Source organism: Scyliorhinus canicula, chromosome 17, assembly GCF_902713615.1.
Source record: "Scyliorhinus canicula chromosome 17, sScyCan1.1, whole genome shotgun sequence".
Taxonomy (NCBI): domain Eukaryota; kingdom Metazoa; phylum Chordata; class Chondrichthyes; order Carcharhiniformes; family Scyliorhinidae; genus Scyliorhinus; species Scyliorhinus canicula.
Genome location: NC_052162.1, coordinates 40,778,899 through 40,802,521, shown reverse-complemented (window position 1 = coordinate 40,802,521; position 23,623 = coordinate 40,778,899). Strand labels below are relative to the sequence as shown.

General features: G+C 47.3%; 1 protein-coding gene across 2 annotated transcripts in view; it reads left to right on the top strand.

Moving 5' to 3' along the window:
- Positions 1-575: 575 nt before the first annotated feature.
- mtmr8 (myotubularin related protein 8) overlaps positions 576-23,623 on the top strand; it is a 52,898-nt gene continuing 29,850 nt past the window's right edge. The window contains exons 1-5 of one of the 2 annotated variants that reach the window (XM_038774675.1): positions 576-754; positions 10,535-10,657; positions 12,529-12,691; positions 15,818-15,975; positions 16,733-16,861. In XM_038774675.1, coding sequence (XP_038630603.1) covers positions 731-754; positions 10,535-10,657; positions 12,529-12,691; positions 15,818-15,975; positions 16,733-16,861 — 597 coding nt within the window. In that variant the 5' untranslated portion in view covers positions 576-730. Of the gene's footprint in view, positions 755-10,534; positions 10,658-12,528; positions 12,692-15,817; positions 15,976-16,732; positions 16,862-23,623 lie in introns of those variants that run through there. The other variant, XM_038774676.1, reaches the window with a different exon arrangement.

Genomic DNA, 23,623 nt, shown 5'->3' with positions numbered 1-23,623 from the left:
CCAGGCGGCAGGTGTGGTCAGACCTGGGCGGAGCCAGGCCGCGGGGCAGGGGCAGACTCAGGGGGGGGCCTGGCTGTGGGGTGGGGTCAGACAGGGTGTGGTCAGACCTGGGGTGAGGCCAGGCCATGGGGCAGGGTCAGACTCAGGGTGGGGCCTGGCTGTGGGGCGGGTCAGAGCCAGGGCGGGGCCAGACTCAGGACAGGGTAGGTGCAGGGCGTGATCAGGGCCAGGCCACAGACGAGGTTTCAATGCGGACGTGCCAAAGCCGCGGGGCGTGGTTTAGGCTCGGCTCGGGGTCAAGGTGTGCCGGGTGGTCAGGCCGCGGGGCGGGGCCAAGGCGTGGGGCGTGGTCAGAATCGGGTCGAGATCAGGCTGCGGGGCGTGGTCAGACGCGGGTCCGGTTCAGGCTGCGGGGCGCTGTCAGATCCGGGGCGTGGCCAGGCCTCGCGACGGGTCTCTGGTTGGTCTGGGGCGGGGCCAGGACGCGGTCAGACGCGGGGCGGTGCCAGGCCAGACCAGACCGCGAGACGGGTCTCTGGTTGGATTGGGGGCGGGGTTCGGCAGGGTCGCCGGGGGTCTCGCGGGATCTGGATGGGGGTGTGGATCACGTGACATTGGCCGAGATGGCGGACGGTAACGGTGTTGACGGCTCGAACTGAGTTTGAAAGAAGAAATGAAAGCTGGAAGCTTCCCGCTACCTCAGGCAAGCGCCTAATCACGGCTCCTCACGATGGAACACATTCTAACACCCAAGGTAGGAGGAGAACCCCTTCACTCTCTCAGTTCCGTTATCCCGAACAGCGGCTGTACCTCTTGTGGCTTCAGGTCGGTGAGATTGCCTTCCGTCCTCACTCGCAGCTGCTATTCATTTATTGACATGCATCGGCTTTTCTGATGCTTTAATTTTAGTTCTGAAGCGGTAACTCTTCTGGAACAAATGCACCCTCTTGTTATAACAAACGCAATAAATCTTGCCAGCTCGGTTAGTAAATGGAGTGGAGGGCTCAGATTTGAGTTGATACCAAGTCTAAATGTTCCCACGGTGGTTGGTACTGCTGCCACTAGCCTCAGTTGATCAGATCGGGATGGGCAGCCCCATGGTGTGGAACACATTTTCATGAATATTTATTTGTATCCTAATCTCCGGTTTTGGGACGGGTTGAATGTTAGGACCTCCTTCCATTCTCGTTGCCAACTCATTTCCTTCCACTTTTTGTCCACTGTTTATGTCATAGTGAAAGTTTAAGTTGGCATTGTGTCAACAGAAGTCCTCGCCTTAGTTAAAGTGAAGCTGAATAAACTAGCAACTGTTACCTTATCAAATATATGGCATCATGCTGCTAAGAATGCTTTGATATTTAATGCAACTCAAGATACACAGTGCATTGGTGTTTTGCATTATGCACAAGAGTTTGGACACTATAAGGACATGGTGTAAGCGATAGCTTTTCAAACTAGGCCCTAACTTTATATTTTTCTATATTTATGGATTTATTGGATTAATAATAATAATCTTTATTGTCACAAATAAGCTTGCATTAACACTGCAATGAAGTTACTGTGAAAAACTCCTAGTTGCCACATTCCAGTGCCTGTCCGGGTACACGGAGGGAGAATTCAAAGTGTCCAAATGACCTAACAGCACGTCTTTTTGTTGTCAGAACTGTGGCCCCTGAGCCTGGCATGTCACGAATTTAAAGTCCAGGATCTTGCTGTTGATCTATTTGACAAAGGAAAGTATTGTGCTGTGAGGGAAGGTTGGAAGAGGACCTCACTTTTCCAGGTGTTTAATACAAGGCCCATTTTCTCATGTGCTTCGGAGAAGGAATTATCAATGCCTGGAGCTTAGTTTCTGACTGAGCGCATGCAAACATAATTTGCATACTGAAGCTCTATGACTGAGGTTTGAGTGGTTTTGGTTTTGAATTGGAGGTTGGTTTTGAATTGGAGGCTGCATAGATTGACTCAAAAGAGTATTTGAGGACCAGGACTTCAAAATGAGACTACGGTCATGGTTTACTGGGCTTTAGCTGCTTTATGCTTTGGAAACTTGGACAATTGCAATAGGTACCTCGAAGCACCAACGGTGCCTTCGTATGATCCTCCAAATCTGGTAGCAAGAAGGTAGTCTAAAAGCAGGATCCTCTCCCAAGCCAACATAACCAGCACTCAAAACCACCCCCACCGGGTGGGACACATCGTTCATCTACCTGACACTATAATCCCAAAACAGCTGTTCTACTCAAACCTGCTTTGCGGCAGGAGACCTCCACAAGGACAGTGACACGGTGCCACAGTGGTTAGCACTGTTTCCTCATAGCGTCAGGTATTCAGGTTCGATTCCGGCCTTGGGTGACTCAGTGTGGAGTTTGCACATTCTCCCTATGCCTGCGTGGGTTTTCTCCGGCTGCACCGGTTTCCTCCCACAGTTCAAAGATATGCAGGTTAGGTGGATTGGCCGTGCTAAAAATTGCCTCTTCATGTCCAAAGATGTGAAGGTCAGGTGGGGTTACGGGGATAGGGCAGGGGACTGGGCCTAGGTAGGGTGCTCTTTCGGAGGGTTGATGCAGACTCCATGGAACAAATGGCCTCCTTCTGCACTGTAGGGATTCTATGGAACAGCTTTAGGATGTCCCTGAAGAGAGAAAATGTCCACATTTACTCATGGGAATTCATAGCTTGTGACCAACCAAAATGGAGAAGGTTATGAAAGCAGGATTAGGCTATTGAGTTGGATGACCAGGCATGATCGTGATAAATGGCGGAGCAGTTATGACGGGCCAAAAGGCCACCTCCTGCTCTTATCTTCCATGTATCTATGTTTAAAGTCACTGGAAGCATCAGCATACTTTATTGGGGGTATGCAGAGGCAAAATCGAAGCATCAGACCACCAAGTAACCAATCTGCATAACTATTAAAGCGCCTCCTGCCTTACGTTGGCAAAATTTGCTGATCACGTATTGGACTTGAGAGTATTCACAGAACCCATCAAAGCGAGTCACGCTCCAGATCAAGGGACTGCTGAGAAAAAGAAGAAACTCGTCCAGCCATGCAATCCTTCAATCTCTGTACTTCTCCAATTTTCATAAAAGCCTGGTCAGGCTTCAGTTAAGAGTATTGTTTGCATTTCTGGATTCTGGAGGTTTTTCTCTTTTTCTTATAAATATAGAGTACCCAATTCATTTTTTCCAATTAAGGGGCAATTTAGCGTGGCCAATCCACCTAGCCTGCACATCTTTGGGTTATGGGGGCGAAACACACGCAAACATGGGGTGAATGTGCAAACTCCACCCAGACAGTGACCCAGAGCTGGGATCAAAACTGGAACCTTGGCGCCATAAGGCAGCAGGGCTAACCCTCTGAGCCACCGTGTTGCCCATAACCGTGCTTAATACCAACTGTGCGTAATATCGAGCAACCCAAGGAAAATGTAAAATTACAACAGAGAGATCAACCGAAGTACGAGAGGAAAAACCCTACAAACAAACAAACCAGGATCACCATAAATATTTATATCTACATGTTTCCCCCTTCCCTCTCTGTGGTTGTGGAGCCCATTTAGACGATCTGCCTCGGTTGCACTGCCCAGTGTTGGCCCCAGCGTGTTTTACCCGGCGTATTGCTACTCTAGTTTTCCATTTGCCCTGGAGCCTGTGGCCTTGCCCCTTGTGTCCCACGGTCTTTTTTCAGGGCTTTTGCCATTCCCTCCTTTCCCTTTGCAATCTGTGGCTCGTTTGTGCACCCCCCTTCCCCTCCCACCCCACACGAACAGGTCTTGGAACAAGTGGTGAATGGCTCCCATGTCCTGTGAAAGCCCACTTCCAATCCATGGATGGCAAATTTTATCTTCTCCAGTTGGAGGAATTCCGACAGGTCAAACAGCAAATCTACCGCCGGCCAGCCATGCAGGATTCTTCAGCGGGCAATTAGCGAGGAAAGGTCTTGGGCATCAGCCCCCCCTCCTCATATAGTTCTGGCTGATTCTGAGGCTCCACCCCCACCTCCAGAATCTTGGCCAATGCCTCAAGTAAGGACATCCAGAACCTGACGAGTCTGGGGCAGGCCCTGAACATGTGGGTGGGGTTGGCCAGGCCTCCCTAGCACTGTTTGCACTTGTCCTCCAACTCTGGGAAGTACCTGCTCTTTTGGGTTCTGATTAGTTGCGTTCTGTGCATCAAATTTAGTTGTATTAGGCTCAGCCCTGCACATGTGGAGTTGGAGTTCTCCCTGTGTGTTTCTTTAATTTCCTCCCCGCCCCTATTTCCCCCACCCTCGCCCCCTACTTCTGTACACAGGTCTTCCTTAATTTTCTCTTGTCTCATCAAGGGGGAGTGCACCTTTTCCAACAGTCATCCATAGAGGTCACCACAGCTCCTGTCCCTAGATTGCCCACATCCAACAGTTCCTCAACTAGCGAGAGTTCTGGTGTCTGGGGGTACATCCTCATTTCCATAGGAGGAAGTTTGTGACTGGTATATACCTCATTTCATTCCCTTTAGGTAGCTCTCTGTGAGTTCCTCCAGGGTTGCTAATCTGTCGTCTGTGTCCATGTCCCCTGCCTTCTGTGTCCCCTCGTCCTGTTTCCACCTTTTGAATGTGGTGTCCATTGTTGCAGGCGGGAACCTGTGGTTGTTTCAGGTGGGGTCCACAGTGGACATTTCGGTTCGGCCGAAGTGTTGTCTCATACCACGTTCAGAGTATGGTTACCACCACTGGGCTTCGAATGTTTGGTCAGATGGGATGAACATAGGAATTAGGAGCAGACGTAGGCAATTCAGCCCTTCGAGCCTGCTCCGCCATTCAATCAGATCATGGCTGATCTCTTCCTGGTCTCAAATCCAGCACCCCACCTGTGGCCCATATCCCTAAAACCTGTTGGGATGGGAATGCGGTCGTGACTAGGGCTTGGAGGGACGTCGCTCTGCAGGAACTCTCCTCCATCCTCACCCAATCCGCTCACGGTCCTTCACCCATCCCCTCACACTTTCTGCTGTGGCTGCCCAGTGATAGAACTGTAGGTTTGGGAGCGCCAGGCCTCCCATACTTCTTTTCCTGTGTAGGAGCTTTATTTTGAGGGGGATCCTCTGGTTCTTCTCCCCCCCCCCCCCCCCCCCCCCCCCCCCCCCCCCCCCCAGACACATGCACACACCTGAGCAGTATGCTCGTTTTGAGTGTCTGCACTCACCCTACCAGAGTCTGTCCCACCTCTGCTGCTCCTTTTTTTGCTTCCTCCGCCAGACTCGTCAGGTTCCATTTGTGCATCCGTTTCCAGTCATGGGCTATTTGGATCACAGGGTAACGGAATTTGTTTCCTGGGGGGGAGATTTGTTAGTGCTCTTTGGGGGGGTTTAAACTAATTCAGCAGGGGCATGGGAACCTGGATTGTAGTTTTAGGGTACGGGAGATTGAGAGTATAGAGGTCAGGAGCACAGATTTGACTTCGCAGGAGGGTGCCAGTGTTCAGGTAGGTGGTTTGAAGTGTGTCTACTTCAATGCCAGGAGTATACGAAATAAGGTAGGGGAACTGGCAGCATGGGTTGGTACCTGGGACTTCGATGTTGTGGCCATTTCAGAGACATGGATAGAGCAGGGACAGGAATGGTTGTTGCAGGTTCCGGGGTTTAGGTGTTTTAGTAAGTTCAGAGAAGGGGGCAAAAGAGGGGGAGGAGTGGCGCTGCTAGTCAAGGACAGTATTACGGTGGCGGAAAGGATGCTAGATGGGGACTCTCCTTCTGAGGTAGTATGGGCTGAGGTTAGAAACAGGAAAGGAGAGGTCACCCTGTTGGGAGTTTTCTATAGGCCACCTAATAGTTCTAGGGATGTAGAGGAAAGGATGGCGAAGATGATTCTGGAAAAGAGCGAAAGTAACAGGGTAGTTGTTATGGGAGACTTTAACTTTCCAAATATTGACTGGAAAAGATATAGTTCGAGTACATTAGATGGGTCATTCTTTGTACAATGTGTGCAGGAGGGTTTCCTGACACAATATGTTGACAGGCCAACAAGAGGCGAGGCCACATTGGATTTGGTTTTGGGTAATGAACCAGGCCAGGTGTTAGATCTGGAGGTAGGTGAGCACTTTGGAAACAGTGACCACAATTCGGTGACCTTTACGTTAGTGATGGAAAGGGATAAGTATACCCCGCAGGGCAAGAGTTATAGCTGGGGGAAGGGCAATTATGATGCCATTAGACATGACTTAGGATGTGTTGGTTGGAGAAGTAGGCTGCAAGGGTTGGGCACACTGGATATGTGGAGCTTGTTCAAGGAACAGCTATTGCATGTTCTTGATAAGTACGTACCAGTCAGGCAGGGAGGAAGGGGTCGAGCGAGGGAACCGTGGTTTACCAAAGAAGTGGAATCTCTTGTTAAGAGGAAGAAGGAGGCCTATGTGAAGATGAGGCGTGAAGTTTCAGTTGGGGCGCTTGATATTTACAAGGAAGCGAGGAAGGATCTAAAGAGAGAGCTGAGACGAGCAAGGAGGGGACATGAGAAGTCTTTGGCAGGTAGGATCAAGGAAAACCCAAAAGCTTTCTATAGGTATGTCAGGAATAAAAGAATGACTAGGGTAAGAGTAGGGCCAGTCAAGGACAGTGGTGGGAAGTTGTGTGTGGAGGCTGAGGAGATAAGCGAGATACTAAATGAATACTTTTCGTCAGTATTCACTCAAGAAAAAGATAATATTGTGGAGGAGAATGCTGAGACCCAGGCTATTAGAATAGATGGCATTGAGGTGCGTAGGGAAGAAGTGTTGGCAATTCTGGACAAGGTGAAAATAGATAAGTCCCCGGGGCCGGATGGGATTTATCCTAGGATTCTCTGGGAAGCCAGGGAAGAGATTGCTGAGCCTTTGGCTTTGATTTTTAGGTCATCATTGGCTACAGGAATAGTGCCAGAGGACTGGAGGATAGCAAATGTGGTCCCTTTGTTCAAGAAGGGGAGTAGAGATAACCCCGGTAACTATAGGCCGGTGAGCCTAACGTCTGTGGTGGGTAAAGTCTTGGAGAGGATTATAAAAGATACGATTTATAATCATCTAGATAGGAATAATATGATTAGGGACAGTCAGCATGGTTTTGTGAAGGGTAGGTCGTGCCTCACAAACCTTATCGAGTTCTTTGAGAAGGTGACTGAACAGGTAGACGAGGGTAGAGCAGTTGATGTGGTGTATATGGATTTCAGTAAAGCGTTTGATAAGGTTCCCCACGGTCGTCTATTGCAGAAAATACGGAGGCTGGGGATTGAGGGTGATTTAGAGATGTGGATCAGAAATTGGCTAGTTGAAAGAAGACAGAGAGTGGTAGTTGATGGGAAATGTTCAGAATGGAGTTTAGTTACGAGTGGCGTACCACAAGGATCTGTTCTGGGGCCGTTGCTGTTTGTCATTTTTATAAATGACCTAGAGGAGGGCGCAGAAGGATGGGTGAGTAAATTTGCAGACGACACTAAAGTCGGTGGAGTTGTAGACAGTGCGGAAGGATGTTGCAGGTTACAGAGGGACATAGATAAGCTGCAGAGCTGGGCTGAGAGGTGGCAAATGGAGTTTAATGTGGAGAAGTGTGAGGTGATTCACTTTGGAAAGAATAACAGAAATGCGGAATATTTGGCTAATGGTAAAATTCTTGGTAGTGTGGATGAGCAGAGGGATCTCGGTGTCCATGTACATAGATCCCTGAAAGTTGCCACCCAGGTTGATAGGGTTGTGAAGAAGGCCTATGGTGTGTTGGCGTTTATTGGTAGAGGGATTGAGTTCCGGAGCCATGAGATCATGTTGCAGTTGTACAAAACTCTAGTACGGCCGCATTTGGAGTATTGCGTACAGTTCTGGTCGCCTCATTATAGGAAGGACGTGGAAGCTTTGGAACGGGTGCAGAGGAGATTTACCAGGATGTTGCCTGGTATGGAGGGAAAATCTTATGAGGAAAGGCTGATGGACTTGAGGTTGTTTTCGTTAGAGAGAAGAAGGTTAAGAGGTGACTTAATAGAGGCATACAAAATGATCAGAGGGTTAGATAGGGTGGACAGCGAGAGCCTTCTCCCGCGGATGGAGGTGGCTAGTACGAGGGGACATAGCCTTAAATTGAGGGGTAATAGATATAGGACAGAGGTCAGAGGTGGGTTTTTTACGCAAAGAGTGGTGAGGCCGTGGAATGCCCTACCTGCAACAGTAGTGAACATGCCAACATTGAGGGCATTTAAAAATTTATTGGATAAGCATATGGATGATAAGGGCATAGTGTAGGTTAGATGGCCTTTAGATTTTTTCCATGTCGGTGCAACATCGAGGGCCGAAGGGCCTGTACTGCGCTGTATCGTTCTATGTTCTATGTTTTGGGCTTGCTTGTATCTCCAGCTCTATCCCTCACCCTTGTTGGTTCACAGGGAAGATTTCACTCTTGCTCAGACGTGAAAAGCAAACTTGTTCAAGAGCTTCATGATCCCTTCCATACTGGCTAGGGGGTCTGAGATGCAGAGGAGCAGGTCATCCGCCTGAAGTGAGACTTTATGCTGTCTGATCCCCCTCTGGATACCTTTCCAGCCTTTCACCATTTTGAGGGTGATCATCAGTGGCTCGATTGCCAAGCGAACAGCAGTGGGGACAGCAGGCATCCCTGCCTCGTGCCTCTGTGCAGCTGAAAGTATTCAGAGCCGGTGATGTTTGTCCATACGCTCGCCATGGGAGCGCTTTACAGTAGTTCCCCAGACGGTGAACACTGGCCCAAGCCCAAAACCACTTCAGTACCTCTGAGGTACTTCCACTCGATCTGTCAAAGGCCTTTCCTATGTCCGAGGAAGCAATTACAAAGTTATCTGGAACCCATAACATTATACTGTATCTTATACTTACTGAAGATTAGATGTAAAAAGAATACTGTTCTTCACTTCCTAAGTATTTGCATATCATTTCATGCTGCTGTAAATGTTGTCCTGTATTCTATTGGTAAATGGAACTCTCCATTAACTGGCATTTTTGCTTAACTGGCATCACCCATTCACTGCACGTGCCAGATAATAAAGATCTTGCTGTAGTTCAGCTCGTGTCAGCACTGTTCCAGACAAAGCTTCTTCTGCAACAGCTTGATCTGCTCCCCAGACCAGTTGATGATTTCCAAAATGACCAGTGGCAGAACTGAACGCACAGATCAAATGCTTTTTCACTATAGGTGAACTGGGTGAATAAACTTACTTCTCTGCATGTTCCTGACAAAATTTCAATATGTTCGGTGCCTTTCCAATTAAACCTTTTCCAGTTTGGCCAGTCACAAGTCAGGGACTGCCATGAGTCAGCAGGATGTTTGCTCTTTTCAGCGGTGCTTTTGAGAGCATCCCGAAAGCTTTCTGCTGTCATCGTGGGACCAAGACAAACAAGTTCTGAGTAGAGCACTGGCGTTAGAATTTTGGGGTCAGGTATATGAAAATGGGTCCTGTTCAGCAGAGGTGGTTTTGAGTGATTATTGCCTGGATGTTAGATATATTGGCTTGGGAGAGTGCATTAATGTTAGACAATCTTTTGTGCTTTGAGGGCCTGTTGTAGGATGCCCAGGTCTCTGAAGTATATAGGAGCATGGGGATCACTGCTGCATCGTCAAGCATGAGTTTTGTTTAGGATTTGAGATTCTGGTCCTCAAATACTCCTTTCCTCAGGAAAAACTGTTTAACCTACATCATCTTCAATCCAAAACTGCTGTAATCTCCATCATAGGTTTCAGTTTGCAGATGGTGCTTTCCCTTGGGCTCACTCAGAAACTGAACTCCGGTCATTGTCAACTGCTTCTCTGAATCACATGAGAAAATTAGACTTTCACTACACTTTTCATTTCTGGCATGTAGCAACAGTGGGGAAAAGTGAAATTATTTTCATTGTTTTAATATGATAGTCAATCCCCTGGCCGGTGTAGCAGTCGAGTGAAGTGGGATTAGAGGAAAAGTGATATTGCTTGGATGAAATTCAGTCCTTATTTAAAATATATTAAAAATCTTTCACTTGCTGTCAACTTACAGTCCCATGTCTGTATCTGTAAAAATTGTCTGAAAATGTTGACTGTGCCTACATATGTTTAATTCTGTAATGTCTGGCAAGTCAGTGAAGTTACAGCATGAATTGTATAATTTTGTTCTCGGAAATTGTAGAATTGACACCCAATGTATAGGTCAGTCATAGTAAATATGTCAGCTTGGATCAATGGTAGAACTCTTGCCCGAGTCGGAATGTTTTGTGTTCAAGCCCTACTTGAGCATAATCAAGACTAACATGGGTGAAGTACTGAGTGAGTGCTCTGTTGTTGGAAGGTCCATCCTTCAGATGATATGTTAAACTAAAGCCTTGTTTGCCTATTTACTATTGATGTAAATGATCTCAAGGGGCTTTTTGTTTTGAAAAGACAGTTCTCCTGGTGGACAACATTTGCCTTTCGGCCTACCCATGGTACCTGGTCAGTTGTGTCAATTGTTCAGTCACGGGTAATTGATTGAACGTGAATTTAGCTACTAAAGCATTGGGCAATCCTAATATTTCCTTTTTATTTCTTACAGGTAGAGCAAGTAAAGTTGCTCGACAGGCTTACTTCTAAGAAACCAGCTGTGGGAACACTTTACTTGACTGCAACCCATCTGATTTATGTTGAATCTTTGCCAGAGCAACGCAGAGAGACATGGGTATGTAGATACATGTTTGTTCACTACTTTTGCACTGACACCTCAATTTAAAAGCCCTCATTGTAACAAGCTCAGCTGGCGAAAACGGGATAAATTAAACTTGGTGAACCGTCTTATTTTTATATTCTGTTGTCCTACATTTGATGTGTAAAACAAGCCTTGGCCCAAACGTGTCCTGTTCCTGTTGGTGGATGGTGTTAAATTCAGGGCACAGATTTTTAGAAAATTAAGAAAAGATTTGTTATGCCACCCGCTAGTGCGTGGTCAATTAAGGCACAACACAAGTGAATTAGCCAGTAATTCTTAGAAAAATACCAAAAATCTTTGGCCCTTGGCTGCCCAATTATTACAGTCACCAGCGTTTGTAAATGTAAATACATTTACTGTCTATTTATATCCAAAACTGTAATGAAATATCCAGCAAATACAACTGGTTAACTATTATCTAATTCCTAATTCTCCATATTAACTTGCCCCCACCCCACACACTCTCACACAAGACAAATGCCTGTACACTCATTCAGGCTCTCTGCAGCCTTAGGAAAATAGCCTTTCTGCAGAAAAGCACAGAGGACAGAGAGTAGGATTGTGTCCTTATGCTGCCAGGGGTCAAACTGAAACTTCTTGGAACTGTGAAAATCATTCCACTGGGATAGGATTTAATCACCACCTGTTACGAAGCGGAATACATTCTAAACCGAGTTCCACCCCATCCCTCTCTCTCTTGTGCCAACAAGTCTGCAGCTCATGTTCAAACCAGCAGAGGTTAGAAGACTATTCCCTCCTGTAACTTCTGAATTCTGCTGCTTGCCTTAAAGATACATGTCCATTAATCATCCATGGATCAAAAAATAATAGCAGCAAAATAAAAAGAAAGGGAAATAAACAGAAAGGACCTTTACAGTTTTATGATGGTAAATCTTCGTTAAATTTTAAAATGTTTTGTGAAACCAAGGTGCATTGTTTAAAAAGTAATATTGCTAGGCACCAAGATTTACAGAGAAAGAAAATAATGCTCAGTTGATGTGAGACTTGATTATTAAATGCCTGAAGTTTGTGGAAGAATGGAACGATCAAAGAGACAAAACATTTAACTTGCTCTTTTCTCATAATTGTATTGTAGTAAACTGATGGATTTTGATTTCATGAATGAAGATGTAGATTGGAAGAAAGATTACAGAGCAATGTATTTTCAACTTAGCAGGAATAAGAAAGGAACATCTGAAATTTCGTATTTCATCTGAATAGCATTTTCTCCCCCCCCTTGCCTGTTTCAACCCAATTTGCCACTGAAATTTATACCTTTTTGGGTTTCTGCTAAATTGAGTTTTGTTTCAATTTCTTCCTTGTTGGTACCTTGCCCACGACACTCCATAAACGTGTTGCTGCCCAGACAGGATCTCACCTTAACTCTCACTCATCCATCATTCCCCATTTTTGGTAATGAAGATTATAGATTAGCAAAGTATTAAATGTAGAATCGTCTGCAAATAGCTCCATGATATCTCCTTCCCTGTTTGTGTTTTCCAGACCATTTTGTGCATGGAGTGCTTCACAACTGCATATGATCCTGTACTCAATAATAATTTTTTATTTAAATCGGAGGTCACTAATAGCAAGCGATGATAGGCATTCTAGGGTTTTTTTTTTTGCTGAGTGCTGGAATAGTGTGTTTATCTACTAGGCAGCAGTGATATCCGTTTTCATTTCACTTTTTAATTGACAAGTTAATCTAACAAACATAAATTGGCACTATATGCAGAGGGTTGTAGTTCAAATTGCTGTTCACAAATAAAAGAAATAGAGGAAAGTATACACTTTGTCAGCTTTTGATGAAGCTAATTTATAATTTTAAAAATAATACTTCACAGATTTTGCACCATCATATTTCAGCGATAGAGAAGCTGCCCCTTACTTCTACAGGATGTCCGTTGCTGATTCATTGCAAGAACTTCAGGGTTACTCATTTTGTTATTTGTCGGGAACGTGATTGCCATGATGTTTACTGTTCACTTCTCAAACTGTCACAGCCAGGTACGATACCTCAAGTGTTTAAATTGCTGAGTATCAGTTTTAACAACTATTATGGCATCTCTTTCATTGATGTAAGAATTTGATGATTTTATCACATCTAAAAAGTGTGCGCACAGTTAATTATTTTGAGGTGCTGTTTCTGTAGGCAAGCATGACAGCCATTCTTTATGCAGCAATTTCTCCAAGCAGCAAAGCAGTAAAATAATTTGTTCTTACTGGTGCATATGTGAGAAAAGACAGGGGTTTACCTTTGGAACCTAAATTTAAAACAAGCCCAGACAAATGAGATGAAAGTGGTCAGCACTATAGCAGTGGTTAGCAAAGTTGCTTCACAGCTCCAGGATTCCAGGTTCGATTCATGGCTTGGGCCACTGTCTATGCGGAGTCTGCACGTTCTCCCCGGTCTGCATGGGTTACCTCCGGGTGCTCCGGTTTCCTCGCACAGTCCAAAGATGTGCAGGTTAGGTGGATTGGCCATGCTAGTTGGTCTTCGTGTCCAAAAAAAGTTAGGTGGGGATAGGGTGGCGCCGTGGCCTTATGTACGGTGCTCTTTCCAAGGGCCGGTGCAGACCCAATGGGCCGAATGGCCGCCTTCTGCACTGTAAATTCTATTATTCTATGTGCTGTCTGAAATGAATTAGTGGGAAGGGGTGGCGTAGTGGTATTGTCGCTGGACTAGTAATCCAGAGACACATGATAATGATCTGGGGACCCTGGTTCAAATCCCAGTGGTGGAATTTCAACTCAATAAAAATATCTATAACTAAAGGTCTAATGATGACCATGGAACCATATTGATTGTCGTAAAAACCCATCTGGTTCACTAATGCCCATTAGGTAAGGAAATCTGCCATCCTTACCTGGTCTGGCAATGTGATTGACTCTTAAATTCCACAAACTTCCCCACTTCTAACCTTATAATGGAAGGGAGGTCATTAATGAAGCAGCTTAAGGTGGTTGAGCTGAGGACACTACTCTGAGGAACTTCTGCAGTGATGTCCTGGAGCAGAGATGATTGACCTCCAACTACCACAACCATTTTCCTTTGTGCCAGATATGACTCCAGCCAGTAGAGTTTCCCCCGATTCCCATCGACTCCAGTTTAGCTTGGGCTCCTTGATGCTATACTCGGTCAAATGCTGCTTTGATGTCAAGGGTAGTCATTCTGACTTCACCTCTGTCATTCAGCGCTTTTGTTCATGTTTGAACCAAAGTTGTAATGAGGTCAGGAGCTGAGTGACCCTGGCAGAACCCAAACTGAGCGTCCGTGAGTAAGTTATTGTTGAAGTCCCGCTTGATAGCACTGTTGATGATTCCTTCCATCACTTTACTATCCTCAGCGCCATGAGGCAGCAGTGCTAACTAACCACTGAGACACCGTGCTGCACATGGTGCTTCTGACATGTCTGCTTTTTTCCCCTTAATCAAGGAGTCTCCCATCTGTGCTTGACAGGACACTCAGTTGAGTTCAACCCATTCCCCACACCGCTGTCATCACCCCTTCCCCTCTTTCCCAGAACAATGATAGGGTCCCCTTGCCTCACTTTCCTCCCTGCTAGCCTCCGTATTTAAAGGATCATCCTCCACCATTTCCACCAACTCTTGCATGATGAATCACATCTTGTCCTCACCCTGTTAGCATTCTGCAGGGAATGCTCCCTCCACGACACCCTTTATCATGTCCAACTCCCATCCCCTGCGCATGTCATTTTCCCTTGCAGTCGTAGGAGGTGCAACCTCCTACGTAGGGAGGCCCTTTACCTCCCCCTGTTCAAGGTCCCAAACTCTTCTTTCAGGTAAAACTGCATTTCACCTCTATCTCCTCCAATTTGGTCTATTTTATTCTCCCAATTTGGTCTATTTTATTCTACCAATGTGGTCTTCCCTACATGGGGAGACTAAAAGCAGACTGGGTGACCGCTTTACGAAGTACCTTCACTCAGTCCACAAGCATGACCCAACCTTCCTGTTGCTTGCCATTTTAACTTGTCCACATGTCCGTCCTTGGCTTGTTGCACTGCTCCAGCGAAGCCCGGCACAACTGGAGGAGCAGCACCTCATTTGCCGGTTGGGAAAGGTGTAGCCCTCTGTACTCGAGGAAACTTTCGGTTGTGACCTTTCTTCTCCACTTTAAACCCCTTTTAAAAAAATATCCCATAAATGCATTGCCTCATTGCAACCACCGCCACCACTACATTTTCCCACTCTGGACGTCTACATTTTGTTGCAATCTCTCACAACTTCACTTTAATATCTAATGCATTATCCATTAGTTCTGACAATTCAAGGGCTATATGCCTGAGTTTTGAACCATATTAATGCTTGGGAACCCAGTGGACGACAACTTTAGCCTGGTTACAGTACTTCAGTATTGAGTGGTACCCTTGGGTTTATTTTCTGTGGTAATATAGTTTCAATTCAGATTAAATTTGTGGAAAATAAGGCCTACATCCAAATAATTCTATTCAATTCAGAACCGGGATACTCAAAAGCCCATGTGCAAGGATTAGGAACAAACAATTGGATAGATTTGTGGCAAAAGAAATTGCTTATAGAGATGTTGACCTAATACTAACTACCCAAAGAGATAGAAGTAACAAAAGAGATGAACCTCCTCGCTAAAACACCTCACGCATACTAGATGGATAGGCCTGTCACCGGGGGCTGTGATTCTCTCCCTGATAATCAACTGGAAAACCCAAATTGGTGTTTGGTCCTAGTGTAATCACCAGGGGCATGTTAATCAGCAGTCATCTTAACCTGCATGATTTTAAATGATTAGGCTTCAGTGTCGCAAAGCACACAATTGGGTTCCCAATCAGCTAATCTGCATCAAATCTCTTAATTTGAATAGTGGAATGTATACCCACAGGGAGAGAGTATGTATTTTATATTTGAGATACAGTAAAAACCCTAATGGTTAGGTGGCTTGAATTGTAAAACTTCAACATGGCGATGAGTTTTCATCGCGAATATGGTAGACCAGAAAAATACGAAATATATTGATTTGTTGTCAACGTTTAAGTATGGTGTAACCTGTTCTTTATTACCAGTTCTGGAGAAAATACATTTTATACAACAGTTTTAACATTATTAAATTTCTCAAAAATATTGATTGCATTTCAGTGCTGTTTGAGGAACTTTATGCTTTCTCATACAACCCTAAGCAAAATGAAATGGACAGAGGAATGGGTTGGAAAATGCTAGATATAAGGGAAGAATTTCAGCGTATGGGAGTACCAAATGAATACTGGGAGCAAACTGATGTAAATGAAGGTTATGAGGTGAGTAGTAACAATTCCTTGTTATTCTAATTCTTATTACATATTTGTGTGTTTGTGTGTCTACACTTATATGGGATCACAGTTATCATACAGTTAGCTAAGAGCATCTCAACAATGTATAGGCACGCTAGACAAGGCACTGCCCAGCATGGTATGGAGCTACACACCAGAGCAGCATATTTGGTACTATAGTTGATCTGTGTCCCTCGGCTTGGTGGAGAATGAAGAAAAGCATTAGTTATAGTTCCCGCTCTCTGATTTGCTATCTATTGACTAATGATCAAAAGAATATTTGAACATCAGATGAGAACAAGATTGGCTCATCTGTGCTCGTTTTCTACCACACTCAGTCCAGATTGTACCAGAAGGCTGCTTGTCTAAAACCATAATGCAGCAAGACTTATGCACTTCTGGAATGTGAGGCGAACAATCTAGGCATTTGCTTCATGAGGTATTTCAACCTGATAAAGCTAAATCTGAAAGATAATCACGTTTCAATTCACTCTGTCCTCTACTATGTTGTTGGTTTGAGGAATTTTAGTTGCAAAACATGCTTTTGCAAAGGTTCTGAATTTTCTGGCATCTTGACTTTTGACGCCGCGTACCTGGCTTACAGGAGCTGAATCGGTGTACCATTTAGTTCCTGTTTTTAGTGGAATTTTGAAACAGCAGCTTGAATTTCATTTTTCTACTGCTACAAGCAAAGCTCCATATGTATTTGTCGAATTCTAACGTACATTGTTCTGGTTCCTTCTAGACCTGCAATACATATTCAACATTTCTGTGTGTACCAAAAGGAACAAGCAAGCCAATAATAGTGGGCAGCTCAAAGTTTAGAAGTAGAGGACGATTTCCTGTTCTTTCGTATTTTTTCAAGGAAAATAGCGTAAGTGTCTGCGTATTCCTGATTTGTGCCTTTGTGTGAATGCAACTTTTAACCAATGCCCCAGGTGGAAGTGAAACACCACATGGCACGATCAAGAAAGATGGTCAGGGCAGTTGTCCCCCATGGCTTGGCCAATATTTACCCCTCATTTAATATTTATCCCTCATTCAAAATCACGACAGATTCTGATATTGCTGCTGTGGGAGCTTACTGTGCACAAATTGGCTGTTGTGTTTCCTATATAACAGTGATTATATTTCACAAATACTTTATTCGCTGTAAAGCTCCTTGAGTTATCTGTTGGTCATGGAAGATATTCTATAAATAAAAGTATTTTTTGTACATCGGAATCAGAAGACTCAGCTTAAAGTAGTATATAATCTTCATTATTGTCACAACTAGGCTTACATTAACACTGCAATGAGGTTACTGTGAAAATCCCCTAGTTGCCGAACTCCGGATCCTGTTCGGGTACACAGAGGGAGAATTCAGAATGTCCAATTCGCCTCACAAGCACGTCTTTTGGGACTTGCGGCACAGTAGCACAGTGGTTATCATTGTACAAGCGGCACAGTAGCACAGTGGTTATCATTTAGTTCACAAGGTCCCAGGTTCGATTCCTGGTTGGGTCACTGTCTGTGCGGAGTCTGCACGTTCTCAGCGTCTACGTGGGTTTCCTCCAGGTGCTCTGCTTTCCTCCCAAATTCACTGGTTCTTTAATTTTTAAATAATTTTTTTTGTGGCATTTTTTTTACAGAAAAAATAAAATATAACAACAAACAATGAAATACAACAAAATAACCCATAACAACTGTAACGCCCCCCAGACCGCCTCAACGCATGTGTCATATCCCCCCCCAACCCCAACAAAAGAAATTAAAAATAAATTAAAATTAAACAAACAAACATAGTCATCCCCCCCCCCCCCCCCCCTTCCCTCCCCCTCCCCCCCGGGTTGCTGCTGCTACTGTCCCAGTACCCTATCGTTGAGCCAGAAAGTCGAGGAAAGGTTGCCACCGCCTAAAGAACCCTTGTACCGATCCTCTCAGGGTGAATTTGACCTTCTCTAGCTTAATAAAACCCACCATGTCATTGATCCAGGTCTCCACGCTTGGGGGCCTCGCATCCTTCCATTGTAGCAAAATCCTTCGCCGGGCTACTAGGGACGCAAAGGCCAGAACACCGGCCTCTTTCGCCTGCACTCCCGGCTCCACCCCAACCCCAAATATCGCGAGTCCCCAGCCTGGTGTGACCCTGGATCCTACCACCCTCGACACCGTCCTCGCCACCCCCTTCCAGAACTCCTCCAGTGCCGGGCATGCCCAGAACATATGGGCATGGTGCGCTGGACTCCCCGAGCACCTGACACACCTGTCCTCACCCCCAAAGAACCTACTCATCCTCGTCCCAGTCATGTGGGCCCGGTGCAGCATCTTGAATTGGATGAGGCTAAGCCGCGCACACGAGGAGGAAGAATTAACCCTCTCCAGGGCATCAGCCCATTCCCCGTCTTCGATCTGTTCCCCCAGTTCCCCCTCCCACTTAGTTTTCAGCTCCTCTACTGACGCCTCCTCCACCTCCTGCATAACCTTGTAGATATCAGATATCTTCCCCTCTCCGACCCAGACCCCCGAAAGCACCCTGTCACTCACCCCCCTCGCGGGAAGCGAAGGGAATCCCTCCACCTGCCGTCTAGCAAATGCCTTTACCTGCAGATACCTGAACATGTTTCCCGGGGGGAGCCCAAATTTCTCCTCCAACTCCCCCAGGCTCGCAAACCTCCCATCAATAAACAGGTCCCTCAGCTGTCTGATGCCCGCTCTGTGCCAACCCTGAAATCCCCCATCAATGTTCCCCGGGACGAACCTATGGTTCCCCCTTAACGGAGCCTCCATCGAGCCCCCCACTTCTCCCCTATGTCGCCTCCACTGCCCCCAAATCTTGAGGGTAGCCGCCACCACCGGACTCGTGGTATACCTCGTAGGAGGGAGCGGCCACGGCGCCGTTACCAGGGCCCCCAGGCTTGTATCTCCACAGGACGCCCCCTCCATCCATTTCCATGCTGCCCCCTCCCCCTCCATCACCCACTTGCGCACCATCGACACATTGGCTGCCCAGTAGTACCCCGAGAGATTGGGTAACGCCAGCTCCCCCCCCATCTTTACCCCGCTCCAAGAAGACCCTCTTCACCCTCGGGGTCCCATGCGCCCAAACAAAGCTCATGATGCTGCTGGTCACCCTTCTAAAAAAGGCCCTAGGGATAAAGATGGGCAAGCACTGGAAGAGGAACAAGAACTTCGGGAGAACCGTCATTTTGACGGATTGCACTCTGCCCGCCAGCGATAGCGGCACCATGTCCCACCTTTTAAATTCCTCCTCCATCTGCTCCACCAGCCTGGTAAAATTAAGCTTATAGTCCCCCAACTCCTGGCCACCTGCACCCCCAGATATCTGAAACTCTTCACTGCCCTCTTAAACGGGAGCCTCCCAATTCCCCCCTCCTGATCTCCTGGGTGTACTACAAATACCTCGCTCTTGCCTAAATTTAACTTATAGCCCGAGAAGCCCCCAAATTCCGCTAACCGCTCCATCACCCCCAGCATTCCCCCTTCTGGGTCCGCCACATACAACAGCAGGTCGTCCGCATACAGCGATACCCGATGTTTCTCCCCACCCCGCACCAGACCCCTCCATCTCCCTAACTCCCTCAACGCCATAGCCAGAGGTTCAATCGCCAGTGCAAAGAGCAAGGGGGACAGGGGGCACCCCTGCCTGGTCCCACGGTAGAGCCTAAAGTACTCCGATCTCCTTCCATTTGTAACTACACTCGCCATCGGAGCCGCGTAGAGCAGCCTCACCCATTTGATGAATCCCTCCCCAAATCCAAACCGCTCCAGCACCTCCCACAGGTACCCCCACGCAACTCTATCAAACCCTTTCTCTGCGTCCAGCGCCACCACTATCTCCGCCTCCCCCTCCACTGCCGGCATCATGAAAACGTTTAGCAGTCTCCGCACATTCGTGTTGAGCTGCCGTCCCTTGACAAATCCTGTCTGATCTTCGTGTATCACCCCTGGCACACAATCCTCTATCCTGGTGGCCAGGATCTTCGCCAGCAACTTGGTGTCAACATTGAGGTGCGAGATAGGCCTGTAAGGGGTCCTTATCCCGCTTTAGGATCAGAGAGATCAGTGCCCGCGACATCGTCGGGGGCAAAGCCCCCCCCTCCCATGCCTCATTGAAGGCTCGCACCAACAGGGGGCCCACCAGATCCGCATACTTTTTATAAAATTCCACCGGGAACCCGTCCGGCCCCGGGGCCTTACCTGACTGCATTTGTCCAATCCCCCTGACTAGCTCCTCCAACTCTATCGGCGCCCCCAGCCCCTCTACCAGCTCCTCTTGAACCCTTGGGAAACATAGCCTGTTCATGAAGCTCTCCATCCCCCCTCTCCCCATCGGAGGTTCCGACCGGTACAGTTCCTCGTAGAAGTCCCTGAAGACCCCATTTACTTCTGTCCCCTTCTGCACTACATTCCCACCCCCATCCGTCACTCCACCAATTTCCCTAGCACCATCTCGCCTACGGAGCTGATGCGCCAACATCCTGCTCGCCTTCTCCCCATACTCATATACCACGCCCTGCGCCCTCCTCCACTGTGTCTCCGCCCTTCTGGTGGTCAACAAGTCAAATTTGGCCTGCAAACTACGCCGTTCCCCCAGCAACCCCTCCTCCGGTGCCTCCGCGTATCTCCTGTCCACATCCAGGAGCTCCCCCACCAGTCTCTCCCTCTCCCTCCTTTCCCTATGGGCCCGGATGGAGATCAGCTCCCCCCGGATCACTGCTTTCAGAGCCTCCCAGACCATCCCCACCCGGACCTCCCCCGTGTCATTGGTATCAAGATACCCCTCAATACTTATCCGGACCCTCCTACACACCTCATCAGCCAGCATCCCCACATCCAGGCGCCAGAGCGGGCGCTGGTCCCGCGCCTCCCCATCTCCAGATCAACCCAGTGCGGAGCATGGTCTGAAATCGCTATGGCCGAATACTCGGCATCCTGTACCCTCGGGATCAATCCCCTGCTCAGGACGAAAAAATCTATTTGTGAATAAACTCTACGGACGTGGGAGAAAAAGGAATACTCCCGCGCTCTCGGCCTCTCAAACCTCCAGGGATCCACCCCTCCCATCTGGTCCATGAATCCCCTCAGTACTTTGGCCGCCGCCGGTCTCCTACCCGTCCTTGAACTGGACCGGTCCAGTGGGGGATCCAGCACTGTGTTAAAGTCTCCCCCCATGATCAGGCCCCCTGCCTCCAGGTCCGGAATGCGGCCCAACAAGCGCCTCATGAAGCCAGCATCATCCCAATTCGGGGCATATACATTAACCAGCACCACCTTCTCTCCCTGCAGCCTACCCTTCACCATAATATATCTGCCCTCTTTGTTCGACACCACCTCAGCCGCCTCGAACGCCACCCTCTTCCCCACCAGAATCGCCACTACCTGGTTCTTCGCGTCCAATCCTGAGTGAAAAACCTGCCCCACCCACCCTTTCCTCAGACGAACCTGGTCCGCCACCTTCAGGTGGGTCTCCTGGAGCATAGCCACGTCCGCCTTCAACCCCTTCAGATGAGAAAATACCCTAGTTCTCTTAACCGGCCCATTCAGCCCCCTCACGTTCCAGGTAATCAGCCGGATCAGAGGGCAACCCGCCCCCCTCCCCCGCCGGCTAGCCATAGCTTGTCGACTGCTCGCCCCAGGCCAGCTCGCCCCGCCCGACCCGTTCCCCATGGTGATAACGCCTGTCCTCTACCCCCCCAGCCCACACCAGCGGCTAGGACCCCTCCTAGCCGCGACGCACCCTCCGTGGTACTTCCGTGTGTCAGCTGACTTCTGCTGATCCCGGCAGCTCCCGCCAAAACCTATCCCCTCCCGGCATGGGGTCATCCCCCTCTTGCCACACATCCTTGGCACCGCTTCAGCGCGGGAAAGAGAACCAGTAGAGGCCATGCCCCCACCGCCAGCTCCGCCCACCCCCGCGGCACGGGAAACCAGAGGAAAGCCCGCGCTTTCACACTGCCACACCCCACCCTTCTGACGCAGCTCCCCAAAATCCAGTTTCACCCTAACCCCAGCCCCGTACAGAAGAGAACATATAAAATACAAATCCCCACATACCCCACAACCATATCCAACAAACAGACCCACCCGGAAACAGAGCAAAAAGAAAACCAGCATAAAAAACACACATGTCAAAGTTAAAGAACAGCAACAGCGAAAACAGCAACGGCCATAGTGTGTCCCCAGGCCCTAGTTTGAGTCCTAGTTCGAGTCTGCACTGACTCTTGGAAAGAGCACCCTACCAAAGCCCACACATCCACCCTATCCCCATTACCCAGTAACCCCACCCAACACTAAGGGCAATTTTGGACACTATGGGCAATTTAGCATGGCCAATCCACCTAACCCGCACATCTTTGGACTGTGGGAGGAAACCGGAGCACCCGGAGGAAACCCACGCACACACGGGGAGAACGTGCACAATTTACTGCACAATATCTTCCTAAACCAAAGGGGTGAGTAGGTGCCAAGGGACCTTATTTTGATTTAATGGGGATGTGGAAACAGAGCACAAAGAATGACTTTTTTATTCATTCATGGGATTTGAGCATTGCTCATCCCCAATTGAGCATTCGCCCATCCCTAATTGTACCTAACAAGGTGAATTGTGAAGCACAAAGCAAGCTACTCAGTTGTATCAGACTACAACAGATAGATTGAACAAAACTGGAATGACCAAAGGCATATAATCTCCAATTCAACTCACAAAGTTCTCCTCACTAATATCTGGAACTCTGCCAAAATTGGGAGAACTGTTCCACAGACTGAAACAAGTAATGGTCTGACATAATCATGCTCACTGAATCATGTCCCATATTCCTCCATCACCACCCTTGGGTTTCCCCTGTCCAGCACAATGCTATGTGGTTAGGAGAGAGTGGCCCAAGTAGTATATGGTCTCTTTATAAAAACAGAAAGTGCTGGACACAGTTCTAGCAACATCAGTGGAGAGAGAAACAGAGTTATCGTTTCAAATCCAAAATGCCTACTCTTTGGAATTTGGTCTCTTTAATCTTGCTACCAAAATGTATTACCTTGTGCTTCTCCATATTGAAGTTCAATTGCTGATTACACCACCATTATGCAAGTTTATTAATGTCTTTATGTATTTTGTCACAGTCTTCTCTATATTAATTAGCACCACCTTCTTTCTCTCCCCATGGTAGAATCATAGACGAATAATAAAAATTTTTTTTTTTTTTTTTAAGAGTACCCAATTAATTTTTTCCAATTAAGGGGCAATTTGGCGTGTTCAATCCACCTACCTTGCACATCTTTGGGTTGTGGGGGCGAAGCCCACGCAAACACTGGGAGAATATGCAAACTCCACACGGACAGTGACCCAGAGCCGGGATCGAACCTGGGTCCTCAGCGCCGTGAGACTGCAGTGCTAACCCACTGAGCCACCGTGCTGCCCTTTCATAGACTAATAATAACAGTTACAGAAGAGGCTCTTTGGCCCATCAAGCCTGCACAAATCTACTCTAAATCTACATTAATCCCACATCCAAGCACTTGGCCTGTAGCCTTGAATTATGGAATCTGGTTCTTCTTTTTTTTTTTAAATTTAGATTACCCAATTATTTTTTCTATTAAGGGGCAATTTAGCGTGGCCAATCCACCTACTCTGCACATT